This window comes from Acipenser ruthenus, chromosome 7 (genome assembly GCF_902713425.1).
Source record: "Acipenser ruthenus chromosome 7, fAciRut3.2 maternal haplotype, whole genome shotgun sequence".
Lineage (NCBI taxonomy): Eukaryota > Metazoa > Chordata > Actinopteri > Acipenseriformes > Acipenseridae > Acipenser > Acipenser ruthenus.
The window spans coordinates 44,973,260-44,992,775 of NC_081195.1; the positions used below are offsets into that span (position 1 = coordinate 44,973,260).

General features: G+C 35.7%; 1 protein-coding gene across 1 annotated transcript; it reads right to left on the bottom strand.

Moving 5' to 3' along the window:
* Nucleotides 1-130: 130 nt before the first annotated feature.
* On the bottom strand, nt 131-17,297 carry LOC117415489 (pleckstrin homology domain-containing family G member 7-like). Its single transcript, XM_034025934.3, has 17 exons — nt 17,177-17,297; nt 15,919-16,586; nt 15,346-15,368; nt 11,051-11,169; nt 9,868-9,908; nt 9,640-9,735; nt 9,282-9,431; nt 8,590-8,685; nt 7,194-7,292; nt 6,358-6,471; nt 5,797-5,971; nt 4,588-4,703; nt 4,370-4,460; nt 4,202-4,281; nt 2,484-2,637; nt 1,008-1,105; nt 131-584 (listed from the first exon to the last, which is right to left on the bottom strand). Exons 2-17 carry the CDS (start codon nt 16,552-16,554, stop codon nt 474-476), a joined length of 2,199 nt encoding a protein of 732 aa, XP_033881825.3. The 5' UTR covers nt 16,555-16,586; nt 17,177-17,297; the 3' UTR covers nt 131-473.
* Nucleotides 17,298-19,516: the final 2,219 nt, after the last annotated feature.

The window sequence follows — 19,516 nt, forward strand, 5'->3', positions numbered from 1 at the left end:
TGTTTCTTGAGGTGTTTATTTCTAGTTTACTGGTAGGAAATGTAGTTATGCAGTTTTTCATTATGAGGAAGAGCTTGTCACAGATTGTGTGGTATGCTAAAACATGGGTAGTACTATCCTGTAATCTATTTTTCTGGCTATATACTGTTACTTTCTCTTCTTACCTAAGCCACATTCAAACCCAGTCACTGACATGGACCTTTCTTTAGTGATTCCTCTATTCAGTATTTGTAAATCGGATGTGTTGTTAAAAAATAATAATAATAATAAAAAAAATATTCTGAATGTCAAACTTAAATCGAAGTTGCATATAGTGGCTTCTTTAAAAATAATTATAACAAATGCATTTATTTAAAAAAAAAAAGTACAATATTACACAGACAAAGTAACACTCTCACAAAACTAAATTACACTTTTTTTTATCTTCCCAGAGCAAGGTCTTGGCAGGTCTGAACTGGATCTAGTCACATCTGTTAAATCTGTGAAGATTCAAGCCATGAGGGTGCATTCTGACTCCTTGGTTTCCGAGTTTCAGACCTTGATAGGGCCTCAGCTGCTTTTTCTATTTCCAAAATCCATGTTTTCTAGAAAATTTAAAATATAAGACTGTTTATTTTCAAAGCAGCGTTTTGATAATTGACCAAACCTCTGTGAAACCGACATCAACAAAGATGTACTATAATTGCATAAACCACGAAAAAAAAAAAAACCCCGCAACAATACACATTTCTTTGTCCTTTTTAAGTCTCATTTATTCTACAGATGATCTGGGCCAGTCTTGAATGAGGTTACAATTGAAACAAATGAAAATAGGTATTGGTTGCAAATAATTTGCTTCAATGGTGTCGGGGTCCAACCAATAATAAAAGCAGCAGAACCCATATTTTAATACGCTGCCAGGGAAGATGTACAGTAGTCAGGTTGATTTATTTAAAATGTAATTAATAATATATACAAATACATTTCTGGATCATGTAGATAATTAATAATAATAAACTACATTCTACCTTGCTCGATTCTGTTTGTGCTTGCAAAATGAAGACTCCTATGCATTGCTGGTATCGGTTTTGATGCATTATAATAAATGCATTGCGTAATCCACAGCCTAGAAATAAATCCGTAAAAAGTTAGTGGAATGTACAGCAGCAAAAAAAGCAGCCAACAAAATGGACTTGGGCTAGTAACTAAGATGATGAGGAAATGTTATGCCATTCAAACATGTGGCTCTGTCCTTTGCCTTATGCAAAGCAGGTGCTCACTGTGGTATCTTCTGGATTATAATAGTGTTCTTTAGGGATAGTGTGCCACTCCTTGGTGCAGTCTCGGGTTCAACAACATTTCTAGGCTTGCGAGATTGCTTTCTCAGGAGTATGCTAGTTAGTACAGGTGTGTTTTAATGGATTATCTACAGAAGGGACCTTATTCTGCAAACAAAGACATTAGTCCCTCCTTTTACCAATGCAGTATATAAGAATGGCCTGTAATTTTGCACTCTGTGTCTACTTACCTGTCACTTAGTCCAACAGCCAGCAATTGCTAAATAAATCCAGCTCTGGGGAGAACCATGATCTAATTCACTGCATGTGATAAGAAGATAAATATATCTCTCTAGAATTCACAGCACGTATGTCTTTTTGTCACTTTATCACATTACAGCTGGCTGCTAAATGACTTCCACTGTGTGAACACACACATGGGTAATAATTAACCTTTGACAAGTCGAACATGGATTCCCAAAAAATGAAGCGCAATAATTTGCTATACAGTATGAGCTACAAAATACCTTATAAATGCTATTCAGAACCTCCTACTTCTGCACTAGGTGTCTGTTTGGCTCACAGAGTGACATAGTGGATTTCAAGGGGTTTGAAGTTTGTGGAGCAGAAACTCTCTTTGGGCAGTGTAAGCAATCTGTCGACACGATCTGTTTCCAGATGAAGTTGAGTGAACAGACCAGTTGTGGTTGCATGTAGTAACTGGACACCAAAGACTTGATACATAATATGTGACTGTGGGACACTGCAGACACAGTTCCCCACGTGTTGCTACAACTGTTTAAATAACGTGTCTATAATTTTTCTTTTCATTGTTAACATCCTGACAGCTTTTTACAGTTATAACTTTAAAGTCTGTTTCAAAGCTCTTTTCAAAATGGCTGCTCTAGTGCACTGGGGTTTGAGACTGTCCTGTAAATCACTGCTGGAAAAGCGATTAAAAAAAATTAAAAAAAAATTATAAGAAGTGCTCTGGCTTTTCTGTTCTGTACCACATAATGGGTTGTTATCTGTTTGACAATGTGGGCAATAATCCTTACACGATCAGTGCACTAGAGTGGCAATTTTGAAAATAACTTTGAAACCAGACTTTAAAGTTATGTGTAAAAAGTTTTCAGGATGTTAACAATGAAAAGAAAAATTACAGATAAGCTAATGCTATATTTTTCCGGAACCCCATTACTTACTCTTTAACTAGGTATGCTTTACCTGTTGCATTCAGTTGATCAATGTTTTTTACCAGCACTCTATCCAGTGAAATTGGCTGGTCAACAACATGGAAAGTGCCACCATCTTTGAGCATTGTCTGTAGTTCTTGATTTACTGGTGGACACAAAGTAGCTTGTTCAGAGCTCACAGATTTCTGTAAGGTGAAAAGAAAGAAACCTTGAAGATGAGTCTTGAGAAATATTATTCATATTTCACCCCTTACCTGCTAATAGGACAAAACTGCTAAAATGCTACTTTCAGAAAACTGAAAAAAAAAACATTTTTAAACTTGCATAAAAAATCACTGACAATATTTAAAGTGTCACCCTTTTTGCATTTGTTGTCAGTTTTATTTTGTCTTTGTGCCAAAAGACTGAACTGCAGTGTTATTATTTTGTAAAAAAAAAAAAAAAAAAAAAAAAAAAAGATCATAATGGAGTTTCCTGGTCTGTAAAGGATTGCTTCTATGCAACTGAAAACAATGCTGCAGCATTTCAACACATTATTCCTTATCATATCTATGTAATGTTAATATTTAAAGTAAAACACATTTTTGCAGTAACAATATATTTTTGAAAACATGGCAATACAACTAAACAATATTTTGTTGCATGATGTGTATAACAAGAAACAGACTGCTCCTTATAGAGGCTGCCTTGCTGATCTAGGAATTTTGTAAACAGGAAGTACCACTTTTTCCTTTTTTGCTTTACATGTTACTGTTTGAAACACACGTTAATTCAAGAAAGGCAAAAGTAGCCTCTTCATATCTCCCTGCTTATCGGAGATCAGGTTTGTCCTTTACCATGTTATGTATTTTCCTTTGGGCATTCATTTTTTCATTTAATCTGAAAATAGCCAAAAATGCAGTTTCGCACATATTTGCAAGTAAGGGACGATTTATTTATTACCATGTACTAACATGAACACATGCATGTGAAAGGAATATGGACTCCACCACCTTGTCTGTAAGTGAAACAGCGAACAAATGCACTGTCTTGACAATGGGTATACTTTGGTTTTGTTCTCTGAAACACGCTTTTCTAGTTTTACGTAACAAGTCATTTTGAAGAAAGAGGTAGTACCTCACACCCACAGAAGCAACACAGAGACCCTGTCTAAACACAGCTAGCCCATGATGCTGAAAAGGGATTGGACATGAACAATGTGAGCAACTCATGTCTTGTGACTCCCAGCAGGTGCTGCTATTGGACAGTGTTGTTTGGAAACAGAGAGTCAAGGAGACCAGCTAAACGGACCGGCAAAAGTAACACAATTCTTTATTTATTACCATGGAGAAAATAAATCAATTTCCCAATTTCAGTATTCAATCAAAACAAAAATAGTCAGTACTGAAGTGTGCTCTAAATATAGATGGACTTTGAACATTTCCTTAAGGTAAAACAATAAAGAATATCTCACACATTGATTCAGACTTTATTCAGTGATGCTCAACCTGCAGGCAATTGGGTATTTTTAATAAAGACACAAAATGAAAAGCTCATAAACCCAAATACAGTAGCATGACTAAATTGTAAACTATACCTTTACAGTATGTTTTATCTTACTGCTTATTCTTGCAAGTCTAATAGACAAAGGTTTCTGCACCTGAGTATATTTTATTTAAAATAAAACCCGAACAAAGAAGTAAATGATAAAAGTCTGTTATTAATTGCACACACAAATAAAATTAAAAAGTATTGATTTTAGGTTCTTACCTTTTTACTGCGTTTATTCTTGGTAATCAACAGAAAATCATCAAACAGGAACACATATACCTCTTGGAGCTTTGTACTTCCTGCAAAATAATAAAGTTGTATAATTTATCTCAGTTAATTGATTTTGTAGCCATTGTCAGCAACTGCCCTTCTAAATGCAACACCTACCTGTCAGATTCAATCTTCCTTCATGTAAAAGATGTTGGTTTGAAGATATGAGGTTTTCCAGACTGGTTTGTTTCAACACATGCTTCAAATTCTGTGGGCACAAAAATAAAAACATGCCTGTAGTTCTGTTTTATTAGCATTTTTGTGTGATATGCATGTGAAAAATAATGTATCTTAAGTGAAACAAAATATTTTCTCAAGTAGAGAAAAGTACTTACCTCAGGGATAAAGGCCCTTTTATCCCGTTCCCAAACCGGAGGCCAGACAATCATCTCTTGCAGTTGCTGGACTGTCTGAAAGTTGTGGAGCCACTTCACTTTACCTTCAAGGTCTTCTAAATAACCAACAGGACACAAGCAAGGATGAACAGTGCTGCATGACAATTCAAAATGCATACAGTACATGTTAAACCACACACATGGGGTAGGTGGTTATGGATTGTGAGACGGTACCAAATGAAATGCTGCTATTGACCCTTTATACTTTATACCAACACGTGAGTGGATTGATTTTCAAGTTCTACACTTTTTCAGGTTTAAAAATGCATATTACATGTATATTTGGGGTTGATTTAGATTTAATTAAGTCAATCATTTCATTTGGTGGCAACTTTGTTTTACCAAGTTTTTGAACCCTGGAGGTAGGTAGTTTACACCATTATCTGGTAAAATTGGGTTAAACCCTAAATTAAAAATTCCCATTGATCGGTATCAGGCTTTATTGTGTAAAACCCGCAAATTAGAACTCCTATGTAGCATTTATTTTACATGTATCATTCATGTGTTTGTAATAATTGTACTTTTTAACAGAATCAGTACATACAATCATTCTGGTCAGGTAGCATTCTCATTATGATGAGGAGACCAAACACCTACCTGGAGTGAAATAACTCCTGAAAATGGTGCACAAGTGTATTGTCCCACAGTCCTATCAATGACTTTTTCCAAGGCAGCAGGGTATTTACCCAGTGATGCAACACATACAAACACAGTTCTATTGTTTACTCAGCTGGTTTAATTAAACAGCATTGTGGCTCCAAAATCCTCGAATGTACCTGGTGAATGGCTTCCCATGCAGTAAGTAATATTTCAAGATGAAAAGGAAGTATTTGATCTCACAATTTCAAACAACTCTTGGACAAACTAATCTTTTCCAGTTACACTGTTCTGTGACTTGTGGCCAAACTGATCTTTCCAGTCATCAGTAGGGAAAAAGCAGATTTTTAATTGTTATTTTTTGTTGGGGTTTTTTTGTGTTATGGCTGCAAAACAACCGTGTTGGTGGGCTTACAAGCTGTAAATTTAAAGGCATTTTACTTACCTGAAGCATTCAGGTTTCTCATCAAAGATGAAAAAGTACATAAACTGCAAAAGTCATCAAAGGATTATCAATGATCCATCACGTTTGAAATGCTGTGCAACACTTACGTATGGAACCCTCAACTAGTTTGATGATAGACTGGAGTGCAATCTTCTCTTCTTCACTGGTGCTTCTTTTCAAAATGTTCTTGAGAAGTAAAGGGTAGCGGGTGAACCTCTGCATTGGCGCCACCAGCATGTCAGACAAGTGTAATCGCTTGCACTGCTCATTCCGCTCGCACCACTGTCGAGGAGAAAGGTGTCACGTCAGCTAGGGCTTACACAATTAAAAAAAATACTGTGAACAATTATTCTTCAATCTGCTTCTGTAAAAGGTGGCTTACCTTGGTGGGGTACAGAATAATCAAATCTTCCCCTTAGTACATTATAGTTTTTGATTCCACATAGCACAATATAGCAATAGCGTCTTTTACGATTACATGCATTACAACCATTTGAAAGACTGGATGGGAACTCACTAACAATCACTGACAAAATATAATAGGATTTAGGAGGTAGTACTTTCAAAGACTGAAAGATAGAATTTTGCATGGCACCACAGTAATAATACCTAAAGGCATTCTTAAACATTTTATTTTCTTAACAAAGTGCGGTATTAAAGAAAGTTACTTTCAGATACATCCCAAAATCTTCTCTTTGCTTCAGACTGTCGAGGTAAAAGACAGCAGAGGAGTAGTTGAGGCAGTATTTCTGCTGACAGTGACAAACACTTTCTTTGAAATGCTGGAATACAAAAAGAGGACACCATTTATCAGTAGCAGTCTGTAACCTAGTTACTGAGCTGGAAATTAAATGTTGGAAAAAGCCAGATGGAGTTTCCCAGTTGACTGCATTTTCATTAGAAAGACAGTGATGATGTCGATGAAATACACATTTCCAATTTAAGTCCCATAGCAATACGTGTACCATTCTGCTAGCTCTTTACTCAAATTAGATATACAAGACCTTTGGGTGTGTTTTTCCTGGTAAATAATCACTAAAACTGATTTATTTATTTCTTAGCAGATGCCCTTATCCAGGGCTACTTACAATTGTTACAAGATATCACGTTATTTTTACATACAATTACCCATTTATACAGCTGGGTTTTCACTGGAGCAACCTAGGTAAAGTACCTTGCTCAAGGGTACAGCAGCAGTGTCCCCCACCTGGGACTGAACCCACGACCCTCCGGTCAAGAGTCCAGAGCCCTAACCACTACTCCACACTGATGCTCTGAGAATTTTGTTTATAGGTTTGAAATACATCTTTTAACATCACATCACAGTAACCCAGACAATCCCCATGATTATTATCTATATGCATAACAGACAGATAAGGATTGATCACGAGCTGTTGGAGAAAGGATATGTCATATGTCATTCATGTGGTAATGCAGTGGTTTGTAGAATTTCATTAGACCTTATTAGACCTAGTACTGCAGGACAAACTTGTACAGCACTTGCCTTGGTTAGTAATGTCTCCAAAGACGTCATACTTTTGTCTACGTTTGCCCAGGAGTCATTGATTCCCTTTAAAAGGCTGGTCAGGAAACTGAAGCTCACCTGGAATGAAACAGTATGGAAATTTACACGCAAGATAAGACACATTTGTATATAACTATAAGCTATTCCCAGTCATTACCCTTAGCAACTCTTTTATCTATTTTTCAAAGGTATCTTGACACACAATGCTGAGGACATTGCGTAAGCCTTTAGCTATGTTTAATACAGTATCTGTACCTGACGTGGAAGCCATGCCCAGTATCTGTCAATAACCCTGATTCCACGAGGCCGCGCTGATGGCAGTACTGCCTGTTGGCAGCATTCAGAACAATAACATGGCAGCTGCAGTCTTCCACAATCGTGCTCAAGTTTGAAATAATGCTAATATATTATTACTGGATGACTGGTTACTATATTTCTTCATACGTTATGAGAATCAAGACAGTGCTGGCTTTCCAATTTAGTGGTTTAATGGTATTTATTCTGACAACATTTAACCCCCAGGTGTGATGTGTTCACCACTGGCCTATAAGGTCACAATCTTCCTAAATATGTAAATGCTTTCGCAATACACCTTAAATGTGATGCAATTCTACATTTCTAAAACCCCCATAAGAACAGGCAGTTCTTTCCAAAACTACAGGGCCTCCTGCAACCTCTTCTAAAAGCCATACAATTTGTAACAATTAGTCATCCCACACATTTAGTGAGCACTAAATTCACAAGGAACAAAAATAAATAAACACACTGATTAACGTTTCTATTCAGTGCATCTCCTTTAGAAAACCAATGAGGAAGCACAGCAACTAAAGGTGTGGCCCGAGAGTGTACATGCAAGAGGGGAGGACAGTTACTAGGCCAACAACTACAGACCAAAGAACCAAAGACAGTCATGTCAGGCATCTAAATCCTGTACTCCATGCTTATACTGCCAGAAACCAATAAATACCAAACAAAATGACAGTTTAAAAGATAAAGACAATGAATACCCAACAATTTTACTTAATTAAAAGTTTCATGTAAACTTCAAAGATTATCTGTCTGGTTAATAACAATAGGTAAATGACATGTGTTGGAGGTCCCTCCTCCTAAACTTCAGATTCAGAACTTAACTTAAATACTCATGTCTCAAAAATCAGGCCGCAGAGTTAAGCCGGCTTTGCAGCATGTGTAATTTCAAGAAAAACTGACAACAAAGGTGTTTTCCCATACCCTATACATGATAACAAAGCAACCGAGTCAGAAAACCGGTCAGGCTAGAGAAGCAAAAACATTGATGCTGGTGACTAATTGTTTCTCTGTTTTTTTGTTTTTTTTTGTTTGGTTTCTGCACAACTGTGGGAAAATCTCTCCTTACCAGACACAACTCGTTCAGATTTGCAAAAAGTCTCCACACGTCAACATCAAGAAGGCAGTCACTGCTTTGCAGGCTATTTAGGGTGCTCAGGAAAACCTGCATAGAATAAATATACATTTCAACTTTTATTTTTCAGTTTTTTCCATATTGTAGGTATTTGATACCATCTCCATATTTTGTATTTCTTCCCAGTTTAATATCCTATCCTTAGTTGTGTAAAATTCTCTATTTGGGGTGTGCCGAAACTCAGAAAATAAAAGTTGTTAGGTATTAATTGAATGGAATAAAACGTGTTAATTGCTCAACACAAGACAATGCCATCCCTCAGTTTCCCTTGTTTAGCAATTATTGAGTTTCTTGTTTTGAAATCAACAAATTAATAAATAAGTGTGTTTTCATTTATTTAATATCTGCTGACAAATACTCCTTAAAGGTAAGTATTCAGAAAATACGAGTACACCCCTATTCTCAATTGCTGTTTGTACTTATTTCATTATTTACCACACTCACTAACTAATTTCCCTTTTCAGCCATGGGGACTGCATCTGAAAAGACTCCTAAAAGCTAAATTACTGTAGTGAGGTTTTAGAAATGGCCACTAGCTTTGTGCTACTGTATTTTCTGCCCCTTCTGCAACTATACCAATTGTCCTGTTTTGGGCAGTTACTGAGTGAAGATAAATACACTTGTACCTCTTTAAGCACCATCAGCTGGTCGAGAAAGTAAACGCATTCGCTGGTAAAAAGCTCCCACACCGCTTCCTCTCTCTTATAACCATGTTGGCAGTTCTGCAGCTCAACATCGGGGTGCCGAACCGCCAAAAACTCAGCCAGGGTTTTATCCTATTAGACAAAGCAATTGGAGAAAATCAAATCTAAAAATGTTGTTTCTAGAAAATAAAAGTCTTTCAAAAATAAAGCTGCATATTTCATATAAGGATTAATACTGTATTCAAGATTTACCTTTTAATTTGCAATACTGTACAGTGCTTACAGTACTTACAGTAAACCTTAGTAAAGACCAGGTATATGATAAGAGTAAGTCCAGTACCTTGTACTTTTGAAAATCGCAGAGTCTCCAATCCTGGATCTGTATAGATGAAAGACACTTCTCCACGTCTGACAATAACTTAATCTTGTCTTTACTCTGTAAGTAGAATTACTCACATAAAAATGAGATTCGGTGTATCAGTCCAAGTGACTGTTTTCTTTTTCGTCTCAGAAACCAGCTCATTACTTTCATTAAGGATTTACAGATTTAGGAATTAATGTCACTTACTGTCCCTCGTTTCAAAAAAGGCCATTTGGATTTCTTGGTATCTGAAACAAAACACAAATGCATTGATGTATTCACTGTTTACAAAGATAGCAGATTTACTTTAAAGCTGTGATGACAAAAATGGTACCAATTCTGAAACAGACAAAAAAAGAAAGAATAATGACATTTTGTCCTGAATTGCTGTTTAGAAACCAGATGGTTATGGATGTGACCTTTCCTATTGTGTTCCTTCCCAGCTATCTGCTAAAAGAATAATAGAAATAAGACCAAGCTACACTTTACTTGAAGCAAAAAATGCAGTTTGGCATTTACTTGCATTTTGGCCTTTGGACTATATTTCATCAGTACAGCGTAAGGAGACACTATATTTCATTCACATTCATTGAAAAAAAGATGTTACCAGACAGAAGCACAAATACAGCAAGATTAACACAGCATGTAATTGAAACCTGCAAAGCCCTAATCTACTCTGCTGCAGGTCAGGAGAAGTTGTACAAATCTCTTATGCTGAGAAGAAAAGTATATTTTTTATAGTGAAAAAACCTAAGACACATATTTACAGAATATCGTATAAGCTGGAGTATGGAACAAGCTGACAGTCACTCTACGAGAGGTCAAAGCAGCCAAGAGTAGACTTTCTGGCCTGTAGTAAGTGGATTGTATTTGGCGTACAACTACACTGCTTATTAAAATCTTTATTGGGGGTATTTAACTGTTAGGCACATTTTCTAAGATTTTAGCTCAAAAGTGTAAATTACTAAATTTTTCAAAACGAAAAAATAAAGCCACCATATCAAACTACAAAATGAAAAATAAATCACCTTACTTACTAAACAGACTTAAAATTAAACTACTTAAAATTAAAGTACTTTACTATCTGGAGTAAAATGCTTTCAAAGTCAGACCCTATATCTTCAGAACATGTGGTTACACTTTGCAGGGGTAGGTACGTGTAACAATAAGATATACTTTGAGTATACCTGCTGACTAAGCTGCTGAAGATGATATATGGAAACTGCTTTGTTATGAAACACTATTCTACATGCTGTGGTCATGAACTGATTCCTGTAATGTCATAATAATTAATTTATTAAGCTGAAGTGATAGTCAGGTTTATGCTAGTATTTCTCAATTGCATTTTAAATGTGCTTATTGTGCAGCTGTTTTGCAGTTAAATTCTTACCTGATAAAGTTGAACGGCTCAGATAGTCTGCTACCCCATCTGAGACAAACAAGTCCCCAGGAGATACATCGAGTCCAGGCAAACTCACCACAACAGAGCTGCGTCGCCGTTCCTGCATTCTGTGGGAACATACGAATAAGTTACTTTGGATCACTGCTCAATAGTCGGGTGTTTTTGACTGCCAGTATGTATTGGTTGTTAACGTACAGGATTATTTCTAAAAATTGTACAGAACAATTTTGTCATGGCTTGCATAAGACTAAAGATCTTCTTCTCTAAAACCAAAATGGTGCACAAAAATAATTCGAAGCTCACATTTGTTTTGTTTTTCTGAATGCCTCTTGGCATGAATGCTACAGTTACTGCTGTAATAACAAACTAAGATCAAGATAAAAAGATCTGATGATACATTTACTTTCAATTGCTATCTTTAGATCAAAGAACTGGATAGACTATCTATACACCAATGAATGACAGCACTGTGTGAGGAGCCAATAAGATACCCTAGTGTTTTTAAACAGCAAAGCTCTCCACTCTAAATACAGGAAATATCAATCAGATAAACCATGTGATAATTTAGTTGTGGTATTCTCAAGAATATGTGACGGCTGTAAAACTCAGTCCGGTCCCATCTACAGTCTACAAGCCAATCTGCAACCACATGTTTCACATGCTACACATATATCACAATTGCCATTTTTTAATTATTTAACTCCTGTCCAATATTTCTATATAATAACATGATTTGTTTTTCCTGGGGTAACTTTATTTACCATACTGGGGGAGAGCCCTCAATTCTAACGAGCTCACAAACTCCCAGTTTAAACCTGTTTTCTAAAGATGGAAACATACAGGATTGTTTTCCAACTTGGTTCCATCGGCTTATTAAAACAAGGCACTACACAGAAGTACTGAAGAAAGAATTCAACCTGGACAGTTAACTGCAAGACATGGTAAAAAGAACATGGAGATCCAAAACGGAGCCAACCTGGGACCTGGGTCAGTTCAATGGATTTCAAAACGTTTAAGCAAACTTTATTTACTTGTCATAAAAAGACGGTAGTGCATAAGTCGGTATAGAAAATCCAGTGCAACAAAAGGGAATTTCACACTTAAAGGTCAGTTGTAATAATAAAAAAAAAGTTTTTGTAATACTATTATTTGAATAATGCAACCTTGTAGCTTATATATACACAATAGACTGGAACTGTGTGTTTCAGGAAGTGTTTCCATAATACCAAAGAATGTAACATGAATATTAAATATGAGCATACATAAGCTGTTACATAGCAACGGAGCACAGTATAAATATATTGGCAATAACAATTGAAGCATATCTGATCAGACACAAAACAGTTGTGGAGTTAATGTTTGCTTGACCACAAACCTAGATCTTTCTAAATAAACATTTGACACAGTGACACAGCTAAAGAAATGCAGGTGCAAAAATTGAAATCTGTTTTTCCAATACAAGTGCACCACACCAAAGATTAAGCACCCTGCTCATATACTGAAAGATTGTGATGTTCTCAAAACCCTATTTAAAAAATGCACTAGCCATGTTTCATACCAATCTAGATATATACAGACCTCTAAATAACCCACTTCCCTGTCGCTGGGGATTTGCATGTACGGTTAGGATAAAAACAGTCTACCTTTATACATTTTAATAGTAGTATATATTACACAATGAAGCCTAATAACTGTATACATTTTAAAACATGTTGATGTCAACTACACGGCAAAGTATATATATATATATATATATATATATATATATATATATATATATATATATATATATATATATATATATATATATATATATATATTTAATACATAGAATAAAAAGTTAAACATCATATATCATATAAAATAACAATTTACAGAAGTATTTAATGCTGTAATTCAATCTCTGGGTTCTTGCCTATCGGATCACCTCGTTAGAATTTGACAGTGTTATAATACACCGCCTGCCATCTACTATTTTCTCTAAAATAAATCTGACAATATCAGATGAAATCTATGTTTATTGACTGTTTACAAACCAAGATGTTATGTCATTGCCAATTGATAAATATTAAACCAATAGAATTGTTTTCTGACCCTTTGTGTGGAACACCTTGCTTGTCCCGCACTGTTTCGAGAACAGTATCTTGTCAAAACATCACAATGGCATTCAAGCCTTCAGGGGTTTCAAGAACTGCATTGCATTGCACTGCAAGTATTTCCCCAAACATCTATCTAATAAAGTCCAGACACTAACAGACTGCCTTTATCAGGACTTTGTTTCTCTTAATCTTGAAATCCCAATGTTACTGATTAAAACTTAACGTTAGTTGACAATATAATTATCTTCATCTAATCCCAAACTCATTAGCTTAACAGCAGCTCCATATTTATATGTTTTGTACTTAAAAGTTAGACATGAATCTGAGAGCTCTATTAAGACCACACATGGTTATTTAAATGTCTGAGTTTTAATGTGTCAACAGGATGTGATGAATGGAATAGAAAATGATACCTAAACAAGAACAATGCTACATTAGTTAACTCTGATAGTTCATACCCAGACCAAGCTGCTCTTTAACAGCCTTTTAAAGATGTAAGCTGATTCTGCGTCTCATTAAGGCGTTCCTGTATAAATATTTTTAAATAGTACATAAAATACCTTAGCCCTGGGAGATTGCATAAATGTTTAACTTTCACTAGGTAAAAATAATAGAGGGCAAGGATATTTTTCTTGGGGTTTACTGATTGACCAATTCAATTGTTTCCACTCTCCTCACAAGCCGTTTCACTGCATTGATTACATGTGTTCCTTAAACATAAAATGAAAGGCCAGTACAACAAGCATTTGCAAATATTTGCATAATAATTTTCTCTTTGAATCTATTTTGCAAGTAAAGGTTGATATAGTCTACTGGTTTCAATGCTTTTCAATAGAGATGTTTAACCCCAGAAAGCCCACTCCAAATTATAACTAACAGAGAAGGATTACCAGCTTTAAAGCCTTTTTGTGATGTGATATTTTGGTAAACCCAAGTCCAAAGTAACAGAACCAGTACATTTTCAATTTGAAAACAAATGATGAAACGCTCAACGGTGAATTACTTAAAAAGCAATATGATCCCTAAAATAATTAACAATTTAGAACAATGACTAATTACATTAATTACCATGAATCAAGACAGGCCTCATAAATTAACCCAATGATAATGAGTTTCTCCAAGCTTTACACACTGTTGAACAGAGTATTGCACAGCAACAAGCCTCAGTGCAACACAGACAGGATAATGTCATTCACATATATATATATATATATATATATATATATATATATATATATATATATATATATATATAGTCACACACACACACACACACAGGACAGATAAACATTCCCCAGAGATTCTGATACTGTCAAACACTTTTATTGGTTCTCTTAAAATGAATGGGTGACCTGTATATATACAGACAGGCATATCTTGCTATCCCCCTTTCACAGGGATATAAACTGATTAATGCTGCTGAAATGCCCTGGAAGAAAAATATGTTGCACTGTTAAATCAAAATTTGAACAGCTGTAGGTTTGGAGAAAGCACTTAAGACAGTGTGCCTTTCTTACTGTCTGTGCTAGCAGGCCTGGCCCTATTGTGCAGTAGGAAGCACTAGATTGTGACTTGTGTGCACTTTAGACTGCCAGAAAACAACCTTGGTTTGCACCCAATGATGGCTGACAACCCCCACTCAGCAGCACACCACCACACGCCAGAAGGCTTTAATATAGTAAGTCACGGTTGTGGAAGACCTATAGTATACTGTAAACTCCCTCCTTTTCATCAGCTGCATTAAAAGACCAGTTTTCCATTATAACCTCCTCCCAGTCTCTTTTAGTTTGGACCATCTCCACACTGTCTAAAGACCGTTTTTCTCAGTTCCTTTAGTGGTCATAAAAGAAAATTATTTATACAGCACATAGTAAAAAAATATGTCCATGAACTTAGCAACCATAAAGTAGGCTACTTAGAGATAAAAGATAGAAAACAACCCATGAGGAAATTGACAAACAGGAGCATAACATATATTTCTAAGTTTCTAATTATGTATTATTTTACGGATTGTATAAAAACAGTAAGTTATTTTTAAAAATAGACTGTAACATGCAAAATCATGTTTCTGTTTCTAAGGGAACCAGACAGCATTTTGAATATAATCCTAGCAAGCTTTGTTAATCTCCTATTTTATATGACACACTGGAATCCTTTGTTACTAAAAGCTACCTGCTCACATACCTGTCCTGGGTTGATTCTGTCACCTGGAAAGAAATAATAAGAAACTTTATATATGAGTGGCCATTGCATTATGATTACATATCAATGTTGGAACAAAAATAAGCCTTACACATTTTTTTTTTGTTTTGCTATGCTCAGCTATACTGTATGAAGGGTGGATGCATTATTATTTCACAATGTTTCTACACACTTAGTAAATGCTTTATAAATACCACAAGGGGCCCCCTATGAATACAGCAGGGAGTCCTCAGATGCATTCTTTGCTTGATGGCTGCATGACGCTGTCAGTGGTTATAACTGCTGAGTCATAGGCTGTCAAAAGATCTCATTATGGGTTACTGCCATGGGAGATGAAACATGATTAAGGGTAAGAAAAACGTTCCTGCTTTCCTCACAGTCATGTTCTATTTTACAATACAATATGATTCTTCAATAGTTTAGCCCTCTGTGCACTTTGACAGTCCTGTTTTGTTTAGATTACCCAAGAGTGCTTTTCAGCTTTTGTAAAACTGTTAGGATGGCAAGCAAATAGTTATTAATTTGTCATACCCACATCTTCTATTAAATAGTTACCTGATGGCAATCATTTGATGAGGGAAATGTTCCACTGCTTATTTCTCTTGCAGAATGAGATTTTGGTCTGCTATAAATAAGGTCATTGTCTAGTTTATTATTAAAATCCCCAGCTTGCTTTTCTTGGGGTGGTGATATTCCTTCTAGACAGTCCTGTGCTGAATCCACACTGCAGTTCACAGGGGAAGAAGCATCTCTGGCCAGAGGAGACTGTTGGTTGGTTACACATGATGTACGAGTCCCAGGAACATGGAGGTTTGTCTGGGAGATGCTAACATTAGCTGTGTCAGTTGGTATGTTGCTCTGCCTCTCATGTTCCCACAAGTCCAGTTGCAGTTGTGGGCGCCTTATGCTTTTTCTCATTCTTCTTAAAGTAGGGGAAGTGGAAATCCTGGCAGGGGCTTGTCTGTCGAACTGGGAATAAGGTTTGACAGCCCCATCTTGATCCAGTAATCTCTGTATTATAGGAGAGCTGGTTTGAGTTTCCTTGTCTTCTGTGTGAACTGGACCAGTCTGGGTTTCGGCACTGGAATGACCTGCCAGTCCACCACTCTGTTTCTGCCATGTGAAGTCTGTCCACTCTAATTCTGTTTCAAATCCCTCTGCTTTTTCAAGAACATTCTCAGGCTGCTGCATATTGTTTCAGTAAAGACATTCTATGCAGGGACCTATAAAAAAACTGGTTAGGGTTTGGATTACTGTGACATTCCCTTCCTGTTTCAAAGTGTGTAGCCCTGGTATTCATGCGGTTTTAACCCAACCTACACTGTAGCCTGTGGACATTTCTGTGATCAATTTACCACACAAGTAAATTCTCTGATATTCATGATTCATAAGCCACGTAAAGTCCTTAAACATGTTTATTCATTCTTCTGATGATTTTACATAGAAGACTAGTTAACAAAACGAGCATAGTGATAACAAAACGAACTGTACGAACTGATAAGGTTGAAACTGCAGTCTGACTCTGAATCATACACTTGAACCTTATTCACAATATAAACGTGATTAAAAGCAAGTTTTATCGCATTACAATGACTATACTGTTAATGTATTTTAAATACTATACGCATTCTTAAAACGCTGGTACAAATGTTTTGTCGACAACGTTAGCTTTTCAGATCAATGTTAGAAACATATGTGAAACTGAAGCAATAGCCTAAAGCGGTCTGTAAATTCTTTAGCATAAACAATGTATCCTTTCCTAAGACGATGCAGCTTTCATTTACTGCAATACTTGTTTAACACTATAACTTACTGTCAGCTTCAATAGTTCCATCACTTACGAAACGTCCAGAGATTGAAGAGAAACCGCAGCCTTAGCGTGTCCCGACACCCAAGTTCACAAGAAGCTGAATGAGCTTCGTCAGTTACATTCAATTGCCTGAGAGAGACAAAGGTCGTGGAGATGTGGAACTGTGGTTTAATCATAGCTCTGCAGATACTATTTGCATAATCAATTACTGGATACTGGGGATTCACTAAAACGATATTGTAACAACAACAACAACTGTAAAGGTTACCTGCGCAACCATGCTATATAGATTACAAAACGTTTGCTGTGACAATAAAACACGAAATACGACAATCTAATGGAGTTTCATTTTGTCGATTTGTATATATATATATATATATATATATATATATATATATATATATATATATATATATATATATATATATGAAAGTTATAGACATATATAATATACAAACAACCCATTGAACTATGACATTGTAGCTGGCAAAGGAAACGTCATGAATCATTTTATATTGATGTTGTACCTTGTGCACTTTTACTATTATTTAAAAGTGTTTATATAATATACACACACACACACACACACACACACACACACACACACACACACACACACGCACAGGCACATGCACACGCACTGTATATTGCAGAATTTGGTGTCCATTTGGTCTAGTTCCGGTGTTCATTAATGTGAAAATAATTTGCTATACTTCATGAACTTGGGAGTTTAAGCATATGCATGTTAATTAGCTCTATCTTTATTATGTTCTCGGAATAGCCTAACCTTATTGGAATCCAGTTGTTTTTCTTTCACCTAGTTGTTTTTTTTTTTTTTTAAACAAATGTAAGGTTGGATGGCTTTGGTTCTGACACTGATAGAATAGTAAGCAGTTATAGGACTTGACATCTAGCTATTGTCAATTATGAATTACATGGGAGTATTCTTTATTGCTAAATAAATTACTGAGCAGGGTGTGTCACTGTTGACATTCTGAGCACACCGGAATTCCAATAGTGATTCTCATAGAGACTGTGTCAGTCATATTATTCTCAGCTACATTTCCCCGTCTTGGGAAAAAATGCAGCTGTGTTTTTTTTTTTTTGTTTTTTTTTTAATTAATATCCTTTACTAGATTGGGCATACTCCATCGTTTTATACCTTGAAACTATCATAGTCTCATGTATTTATCTGTATGTCCTTGCATCTAGTTCAGTTATACATTCCACAGTATCTTATATCACAAATTACACATGTTTTTTTACTCATCGGGGTAAATGACACATTTTTACAAACAGAAAAAAAACCTTCAACTTCAGTAATTTTCTACTTTTACATATTGCACATGGTAAAAGTTTAACCGTGGTTAACCACCAGGTATTATGAAACATCGGTATAATGTAACACACAGGTCTACACAAATATAAATACAAAAATCCACATTAGTAAATAAACAATTAAGAATACTTAAAAGGCTCTCTATTCTAATGTCCTTGATTTGAAGAAATTGTAAAAATTACATGCTGGCAATTCAATGACCCCTGGGTGGCAATTTCAGAGTGAATATTGGTTTTAATGTAAATTATTTTAAATCTTGTTTTCACTTTCTTGAAATGGGTTTTAAATTTTTGTGTGAGAACTGAAGTGAGACCAATGTAGAGTAGTGTTTACCTGATCAGGGTACAAACATGAAACAATGAAAGTTTCAGTTTATAAATGTATAAACTTTGAGCAATGCCCTTATTGCCGGTGTTATTGTCAAGCTGATAAGCTTATTTTGCCATGTATCCTGAAGCTGTTGCGAACTGAGATCGTTCTAATGTAGTACAGCAGTCGGCCCCGTTCACAAAAGCTTTAAAATATTGCATTTTGTGGATTAAATTAAGATATTAACGAACCTAGCTAAACAACAACAGTCTAGAACAGTTTCATGAATGTCTGACTTTATTTAATATTACCAATAACTTGAAATAAAGTATTAAAATATGAAATCAGTTCAGTTCTTCTCACCTGGAGGGTTACAAAGTTAATCAACCCGACCTCCTAGTAGATCCCAAAGATGTTTTTGTGGGATAGCCTATACAAGTGGATTTCTTGCTGGCCAGTCCCAAACCTGCTACTCAAGGTAATCCATGGCAAGCATGGCAGTACAATTAATATTATCTTGCAGCAGAACAAACTCAGGCCCAGCACTGCTGAGCTAGTACTAGAAAGACATAGAGCCATGAAATAAAGGCAGCGATTGTGAAGTTGTCTGGTTGTATTTTTGCTGACATTATAAAAACAAGTTTCAAGAATTTTATTGGAACTTTAGGCAACTGATTTTGCTGCTGCCATAAAGC